Below are 9,246 nucleotides of genomic sequence, written 5' to 3' on the forward strand. Positions count from 1 at the left end.
ATATATGTATATTTTTTTTTTTTTTTTTTTTGTTTTTCTTTTAAATAACAAAATTTTCGAAAGTATTTATTTACTCATTTCACTTAGATTTAAAATTTCATTGTTTTTTTGAAGTACAAGTAACCCAGCTATACATCCTAAATATATGATATATGTAAATTAGAAGTAATTAATATAAATATATTATTTTTTAAGGAAAAACAAAAAATAAAATAAATAAAAAGTATAACATATTTTAACTAATTTATTTTGTATTTATATAAATAGAAAAAATAAAACTAAATAATAAAAATAATATATATATATATCCTTAAATATTTTAAAAAAAAATTTTAAGGGAACCTTTTTCTGATGCATATATATTTAATGTTGATCTTGGGAAACCTAAAATGTTACAAACTTCCTAAAATTTTTTAATTATGTAATTAATGAGTATCTCTTTTTTTTTTTCTAATATTTTTATATTTTTACAATTTATTAATTTAACTTTTATGTATCTATTAGTCTGAGATTGTTCATAAAACACATTATAAAGTTTATAATAAATTTCCCGTTGTGTGCAACTTTTATCCTTTATATTAGGGTTTTAAATAATAAAAAAAAAAAAAAGATATTTTGTATAATTTAATCGATTATGAATATTAAATTATAAATGATAGAAAAATATTCAAAAATAGTAATACATATTAAGTTATGCATAAAACCTGAATGATCATGTTGTTTATTATTTCTACAACCGAGAGAGCTGATAATAAATATAAGATAAAATTATAATTAATAATAAATTAACACAATATAAAGAAAAAAATATTTATCTACTTCTGCATAATTTAACTAGTTTCTTATCAAAAAGATTACTAGAATAATTTTTATCTAAATTATTTTTAAATATATCAACATTAATATTTAACAACCAAGAAATTATGTGAAGAATGAAATCTTCAATAGCTGTAAAAATATAAATTACGTAATATATTTTTAAAAATTTAATTTTATTAAAAAAAAAGACAAAAAAGTTTTAACCCTCATAAATTTTATTTTTATCAATAACTTTATAATTCATCATTTTTGATGGATAGGGTATATTATTATGTTGTTTAATTTAAAAAAAAGAAAAAAAATTAACAAAAAAAGTTTTGATATATAAAAATTTTTAAATTTATAAAAAAAAAAAAAAGGAAAAAAAATATGAAAAAAGAAAATTAATATAACTTGATATGCTCTAAAAAATTTTAAATGTATATACAACTCTTAAGTGAAATTGAGAAAAAAAAAAAAAAAAAAAAAAAAATTAGAATTTATGTCATTATTATATTCATGTATTAATAAAGGCTTGTTTGTTTCATTATGCTCAAAAATTCTTCTTGACTAATTTCTCCATCCATATCTTTATCAAATTCATCAATCATAGCCTGCAATTCATCATCAGATAAATTCTCCCCCTATAAGTTTGAATTATAAAAAAAATGTAAAATATTTTTAAATATATTACGAAGAAATAACTAAATACAATATATATATTTTTTTTTTTTTGTAAATATCTTACTAATTCTCTAGAAACCCTTCTTAAATTTTTTAAGGAAATTTTTCCTATAAAAAAAATAAAATAAATAAATTAAAAAACTTATACATATTCAAATTAAATGTGTAATATATATTTTTTTTTCAAATAAGAATACATATAATTTTAACATAAAAAAACTTCTATAGTGCATTTTTTTATTATTATAAATTACCTGTATCATCATCATCAAATAATTTAAAAGCTTTTATTATTTCTTCTGTTGGATCTCTTTCACTAATTTTTTGGGTCACTATAAAAACAAAATATAAATATAATTAAATAATTTTTCTATATTTTAAATCATATTAAAACAATGAAAATAAACTATATCTTTTATATTTCATTAATGTAAACTTCTTTAGAATTTATTAAATTTTAATTTTTTAGAGAAAATATATTAGATTTTTTTGTAATTAATATTTCATTTTACTAATATCTAAAAAATCATTATAATCTATGTGTCCAGAATTTGATTTATCATATTCTCTCATTAATTCTATAACATCAGCTTTTTTTACATCAAAACCAAGAGCTCTTATAGCAACCTTATCAATACAAAAAAAAAAAACATAAAATAATATAAAATGTAGTTATAGTTAAAATACTTAAGAATATTCAATAAATGAAAAAATAAATATAATTTTGATAAAATAGAAAATTAAAATATTATTATAATTATATATTATCAAATTTTAAAACTAAAATTTACAAAAAAAAGCATAAACGATTTTCATATAATACAAAAAATCATTATTTTTTTTTTTTTTTTATTTTTTTAATTTCAAATAAATTTAAGAAGAAAATACAATTTAAATCATTAAAAATAAATATATAAAAATATTAAATTTAATACTTTAAGTTCATGATAATCTATTTTTCCTGTTTTTTCTGTATCGAATAAATCAAAAGCTTCCTTTATTTCATTTTTTTGTTCATCTGTTATTTCGTTTCTTCCTCTTCTTCTATTACTACTTATAGGTCTATTGGCTATTGCTCTTGGTGTAAAGTTTACACCTTCACTTTTTCTATTTATCATTAGTTTATAATAAAAATAATAAAATTAAAATGGGTATATATATGAATACATTAAATTGGAATATATGATAAAAATTAATATTTTTAAAAAATGTAAATAAAAAATATAATGTGTATTAAATAACTAAATATGACAAAAGGAAAATAATAATTAGATTTTTCACTAAAATAATATAAAAAATATATATATTATAATATATATTATTTTTAAAAAAGTTAAAGATTAATTTTACATTAATTTAAACAAGTATTATTTATTTTTATTCTTGTATGTATTATGTAATAAAAAAAAATATATATATAAACTCTTTACTAAAAAATAAAAATATAATTAATTGTTATTTTTAATAAAATACATATTTTTAAAAGTTTTTTAAATTATTTAGAATTTCATTTAATATATAATATAGCATTATAAAAAATAATAAAAATTTATTTCTAATTTTTTATATTTTAAATGAAGAAAAAAAAAAAAAAAAATGTTTTCAAAAAGATAGTTTTAAAGATACTTCACAAAAATATTCAATTTTTAATTGAACATTAATAATTAAGTAAAGATCTTTCAAATGATTTCATAATATTATAAATGTGTTTAATATATAAAAATATGAATAAAAATTACACATGTATATTTAAAGATTGTTTTATTCCTTGTAATGAAAATACTAGAAAAATAAGGAATTTCTCTTAAATAATTTGAAAATACAGTTTTTTTTTTTTAAAATACAAAGAAAATATTTCTTATATATTTATATATGTATTTTGATATTATTTATTATTATTATTATTATTATTTTTATTTTTTTTTTTTTTATTAAATTATGTTTGTTTTTTATCAGATGATATAATATAGCAAAAATAAAAAGATAGAAATATTATAATATTTTAAGATATTTCAATAAAAGAAAAAAAAATTAGATGTATATACAATTATCTCCAATGGTTCCTTTTATGTTTTTATTATATAAAATGTATTAAAATTTTCTAATATTTTAGTTTTTCTTTTAATGAATTATTTTTATAATAATAATTTTTTTTATTTTTAATAACTTATTTATACAGTTTATTTTAAAATTTTTTTTCATGAACATTTAGAAAAAAAAATAAAAATAAAAAAAAAAATGTACAAAAATTTCTGAATTATTCATAAAAAAATGAAAAAATATGCACTAATTAAAATATATAATTTTTTTATCATTTATTCTATTTCTATCTCTTTTAGTTTGTTTTATTTAATTTATAATTTATTCATTTTTAAGCCTTTATATCTTTTTTTAAAGGGCCATAATATTTAGTTTTTTCTTCACTTGTCTGGAATCTTCCATGACCAATTTTGGATGAAGTATCAATAAATTTCAATGCTACTTGTGATAGAGCTTCTCTTGAAACTTGAGGTAATAAAGTTTTTCTTAACGTGATAGGTCTTTTTTTTGTTCCAGCTACACAACCTTTTAATAAAATAAAATCTTCATTTACAACACCATAATGAGGAAATCCTCCCATTGGTGTGATTTTCTTTTCGGTTATATCAGCATCAGTTGATGCATTATTTTTATCTTTTTTTAAACCTATTCTGTAAATTTTTTTATTTCTTTCTGTTCTATGAAAATAACCTTTTTGTCCATGCCTTGGAATTTGGAATTGAACTCTTGCTGGATGCCATGCACCAATACAAGCTACCTTTCTTAATCCTCTGTGTGTTTTTCTTGGTAATCTTTTAACTCCATATCTACTAACAACACCTTTTGTTCCGTGTCCTTTTGTGACACTGATAACATCAATCATTTCATTTTCATTAAAAACTGTCGATACAGGTAAATTTTTTTCAAGTAATTCCTTTACAAATTCTATTTTTTCCTTCATAGTACCTCCATTTATTTGTATTTCCATAATATGTGCTTTTTTCATTCTTAATGGAGTTTTTGAAGGTTGTGTGTGACAGATAGCTCTTAAAACAGTGCAGTATTTTTCTATTCTTTTTAATAAACATTCTTTTGTTGATTCTGGAACATTTAAAGATTTTGTAAAGGCTTTTTTTTCTGATTTATACCAATTTTTATAATATCTTCTTCTGAATTCATCAGATACGTGATTAGCCCATACAGTACTTAAAATTCTTAAACCTTTTGGTGTTTCTCTATATCCAACTATTCCAACAACAACCATTGGTGCGCATTCAATAATAGTACATGCTTCAACAATTTCTTTTTTGTGCAATTTTGATCCAGGTTTATCTACTTCTCTTACTATATGAGTCATTCCTGCTTTATATCCCATAAATGCTGTAAAATGAGGTGGTTTTTCTTTGTCATCTTTTGGAAATGATCTTATTTTTCCTCTTAATCTTTTACATCTTTTTCTTGGCAAGAAACCTAATGAACCATGACGTGGTCTTTCAAATTTACGATGTGACATTTTTTTTTTATAATGGCGTATAAAAAAAAATTATATATTTATATAAAAATGTGATATTAAACTATGGAAGAAAATAAAATATTTTTTTAAAAAAAAAATATATGATATTATAAACTGTTATACATAATAATTACATAAAATATAAAAAAATTCCTATATAAACAATATAAAAGAATTTTATAAAAAATCAATTCACTAAAATGTTTTCAAAAAAATTATATTTACATATATGTTAAATTTTTAAATTAATAAAAAAAAAAAAAAATTAATGAAAAAATTATTAAAAAAAGGGTATATTATGAATATTTATATATAAATATAAACACATATTTTAAATTTTTATATTTGAAAATAAAAAAAAATTAATATAAATATATTAAAAAAAGAAAATGTATATATATATATAAATACATACAAATTTATCTATATATAAACTATAGTACTATATTTTATTTTAATAAAATTTTTTTGCGATTGTATATTATTTTATTCTTTGAATAATTTAAATTCATTTTTTTTTTTTTTTTTTTTTAATATCCCATTAACATAAAATAAACATATAAAACAGTACATTTAAGTATGTCAATTTAATATTTTATGAAACTATTATATATATACATATTTATAAATTTTATTTCTACTATAATATTTTTTTTTTTTTTATAACATACAAAACTCGTACATTCAAGAATATTTTCTTTTTATTGTATAACTTTTCTAGCCTTTTAGAGTCTAAAGTGCATCATTTTTTATACAGTTAAAAAAAAAAAAAAAATATTAACATTTTTATGTTGATATTTTTAAAACTTTTCATAATAAAATAAAATTAGTAAAAATATTAAATTTAATGTAAATAAATAATTTTATTTAGTGTTAAATATATATTGATGAAGAAAAAAAAATTCTACAAATTAAGAAAATAATGTAAATATGCATGAAGGTAGGTATAGTACTTGTTTAGTGATGTACATAATTTATTTTTCATACTAATATTCATAGAATTTTTTTTATTTTGGTATATATATTTTTTATTTAAATATATTAAAAAAAGAAGAAAAAATAAAAGAAAATAAATAAAATAAGGTTTTGTTTTTATTTTTATATTATTGAAAATGACAATGAATTAGATATATAGTTTATATTCAAGTTATTTATAACTTTATAGAGGCATTTGTATATTTTTATTTAAAATAATTTCATAAGCCTTTTATCCTTTTACATCTTTATTTTATCCCACCAAATTTAATAATTGACATAGAAAAATATTAATAAAATAGAAAAGACAAGAAAAAAAAAATATTTTTTCGTCATTTTTCCTATTAGTATTTATTTTATTAAATGTTTAATGTTTATTTGTTACACTCTTAGTTGAGTAATGCTTCAAATTATTTTTAAAAAATATATATATGTAATTACATAACAATATTTTCATTTTTACAAATGTGAATTATTTTTGCTTATTATACATTATAAGTAAAAAAAAAAAAAAAATGAAATTTTAATATTTCTTCAAAGTATTAATAACAGTTTATGATAAACTTGCAATGAACTAGAATATTTTATAAACATTTTTTTGTCAACTTTATATTTTTTTGTAGCAAATTATTATTATTTTTCATTTAACAAAATTTTTGTAAAGAGTTCTTACAAATTTATTATTTTTACATTTTTATTAAAAAAAAAAAAAAGAAAAAAAACAAAAGTGTATTTACACATAAAGGTTATTTTGTTTATTATGAATTTTTAATAAATATGAGCAGAATTGTTATTATCATTTTTATATCTAAATGGTTTCTTCTAAATTAAGTAGAAAATATAAATGAAATAAAATAAATGAATTTTTTTTTTTTTTTTTTTGTCCTAATAACTTAGTTTAATAAATGAATATCATTAGAAAATTTTTTTAATTATTCTTGTTTAATTATTTTTATCATATATATAGATATATTTGTAAAACTATATGTTAAAAAAAAATGAAGGAAATTAATAAATCTGAAAGAGATATAAGGCAATTATTGCCAGTTATGGTAATCTCTTAAAATTCAATAATTCTAAAAAAAACTAATTTTTTTTTTTTTATCCTTTTCATTTTGTATTATTTTCTTTAAATATCATTTAGTTGATAGGTTTTGTTACCATAGTTATGTATACAATATTTGTTACAGTAAATGATATATTAAAAAAAAAAAAACCAAAAAATGAAAATATTAGAAAAAATCTATAAATTAATAGATACTATTTTAGAATTATAATTTCTTTATGATATATATACATATTTTAATTAAACAACAATAATATGTTAGTTTTATTGTATGGTTTTATTGCAAATTAACGTCGAAAAACAATATGTTGACAACAATCTATTAAAAGAAGGATATACTAAATTAATAACTTGTATATATTTACATATATTATTTTAATAATAATAATTTGTAATGATTTTCTTTCTTTTTTTAAAAGTTCATATTTTACTATTTTTACTAATTTGGTCATTCTATAAAACATGTAGAGTAGACCCTGGCACAATTCCTGGTATTTATTAAAAAAAAAGTTGTTACATATTAAAATATTTATTAAATAAAAATGACTTTTTTTTTTTAATAGATACACATGAATGGCTAGTTGAACCAGATGTTAATAGGATAAATGAGAGAGAACAAACAGGTTAAATAACTTTGTGAATTACATAAAAAGTTAAAATGCTATTAATAATAATTATAGAATACTATATTTTTATAATTTTATTTTTTTTTTATTAGGTGAACTTCGTTTTTGTATACATGAGCAGAAATATAAACCTGACAGAGCTCATTATTGCAGGTTATGTACATTATTTTATTTTATGTTAATATTTAAAACAATAAAAAAAAAAAAAAATATAAATATCATTTTTTTAGAGCAATAAAAAAAAATGTGTTAAAAATGGATCACTATTGTCCATGGGTAATGAAAAAAAATTTTTTTTTTTCTAACAGAAGAAAAATTTTCTCTAATGATATATGATATATTTGATTTTATAATTTATAAAAAGAATTATAGTTATTAAAGATACGTGATCATTTTTAAATACATGGAATTATTTTAACCTTTTCATTAATTTTAATATTATTATATCTATTGAATATTATGAACAAATTATGCAGGTTGCAAATTGTGTTGGTTTTTACAATTATAAATTTTTTTTATTAAGTTTGTTTTATGCTAACTTATGTTGCTTTTATGTTGAGATAAATTGCCACTCATCATTTCCCGATTTTAATTCAAATCCAAATGTTCTATTTAATGAAGTTTTTTATTTGTTCTTAGAGATTGTATTAACTAGCGTTATTTTATTGTAATTTTTTTATTTAATTTTTAAGTAGTTTATACACATATACACACATATATATATATATATATATATAATATATTCATACAAACACATATATTTTTTTTTTTTTTTTTTTTATTAACAGAATAATATTTCCTTTTTTTTTATTTCATTTATACCTCACCTCAAAGAATTATACAACCCTTGAATTTTGTGTTGTAAGAAAAATTTTTCTTTTTATATGAATAATATTTATCACCTTATAAATGTACATAAATTTATAAAATAAAATGTTTGGTTATTAGATTGGTCAGAAAAATAAAAAAAATATTTATGATTTGGAAATTGAAGAAAATTTTAAACAAGTTTTAGTAAGAATTTGATAATATACATTATATATTATACATATATATTTAATCTTAAACATATTTTATATATATACTAATTTTTATTGATATTTTTTTATTAATTTTTCTTTTTTTTTTCTTTAGGGAGACAACATTTTATTTTGGTTTTTACCTGTTGGAAAACCAAAAGGAGATGGGCTGTTCTTTAAAACTACTTAACTTGGTAACAAATTTATAAAAAAAATTTAGTAATTTAAAATATATACAAAATTAAACTACATTTCTATGAACTAATAAAAAGAAGAAAATATAACTATATATATATATATGTTCACTTTAATATATTTTAAGTTATATTTAATTATGTGTATATATAATGTTCTTTTTTACAGTTAATACAGATATAGTTATATAAATATATTTAAATAGATAAAAGTGATTGATAAATATATATTTATATATATTATTATTTATTTGTATATTTGTATATTTGTATATTTATTTATTTTTTTTTTTTTTTTTTTTTTTTTTTTTTTTTTTTTTTTTTTTTTTTTTTTTTTTTTTTTTTTTTTTTT

The 9,246-nt window shown here is 17.0% G+C and overlaps 4 protein-coding genes across 4 annotated transcripts in view; 1 reads left to right on the forward strand and 3 right to left on the reverse strand.

Moving 5' to 3' along the window:
- The window catches only part of PGAL8A_00486800 (topoisomerase, putative), a gene marked incomplete at both ends in the record, with an annotated part of 2,992 nt that extends 1,926 nt beyond the window's left edge, over positions 1 to 1,066 (reverse strand). Inside the window, 6 exons of the mRNA XM_028673661.1 lie at positions 75 to 137; positions 343 to 403; positions 488 to 571; positions 705 to 745; positions 820 to 948; positions 1,024 to 1,066. Coding sequence (XP_028530091.1) covers positions 75 to 137; positions 343 to 403; positions 488 to 571; positions 705 to 745; positions 820 to 948; positions 1,024 to 1,066 — 421 coding nt within the window. The remainder of the gene's footprint in view (positions 1 to 74; positions 138 to 342; positions 404 to 487; positions 572 to 704; positions 746 to 819; positions 949 to 1,023) is intronic.
- A 256-nt stretch (positions 1,067 to 1,322) lies between these two features.
- On the reverse strand, positions 1,323 to 2,600 carry CEN3 (centrin-3, putative; the record flags this gene model as incomplete). Its single annotated transcript, XM_028673662.1, has 5 exons — positions 1,323 to 1,442; positions 1,547 to 1,590; positions 1,737 to 1,814; positions 1,995 to 2,109; positions 2,418 to 2,600. The coding sequence occupies 5 exons, from the start codon at positions 2,598 to 2,600 to the stop codon at positions 1,323 to 1,325; spliced, it is 540 nt and encodes a 179-aa protein (XP_028530092.1).
- A 1,253-nt stretch (positions 2,601 to 3,853) lies between these two features.
- RPL3 (60S ribosomal protein L3, putative) lies at positions 3,854 to 5,014 on the reverse strand (the record flags this gene model as incomplete). The annotated part of the gene is made up of 1 exon (XM_028673663.1): positions 3,854 to 5,014. One exon carries the CDS (start codon positions 5,012 to 5,014, stop codon positions 3,854 to 3,856), a length of 1,161 nt encoding a protein of 386 aa, XP_028530093.1.
- A 1,973-nt stretch (positions 5,015 to 6,987) lies between these two features.
- Positions 6,988 to 8,890, forward strand: DHHC10 (palmitoyltransferase, putative; the record flags this gene model as incomplete). The annotated part of the gene is made up of 11 exons (XM_028673664.1): positions 6,988 to 7,041; positions 7,134 to 7,178; positions 7,318 to 7,408; positions 7,475 to 7,546; positions 7,619 to 7,678; positions 7,774 to 7,834; positions 7,912 to 7,957; positions 8,158 to 8,348; positions 8,470 to 8,542; positions 8,630 to 8,695; positions 8,816 to 8,890. 11 exons carry the CDS (start codon positions 6,988 to 6,990, stop codon positions 8,888 to 8,890), a joined length of 834 nt encoding a protein of 277 aa, XP_028530094.1.
- Between the last annotated feature and the right edge of the window lie 356 nt (positions 8,891 to 9,246).

Source organism: Plasmodium gallinaceum, assembly GCF_900005855.1.
Source record: "Plasmodium gallinaceum strain 8A genome assembly, contig: PGAL8A_v1_141, whole genome shotgun sequence".
Lineage (NCBI taxonomy): Eukaryota > Apicomplexa > Aconoidasida > Haemosporida > Plasmodiidae > Plasmodium > Plasmodium gallinaceum.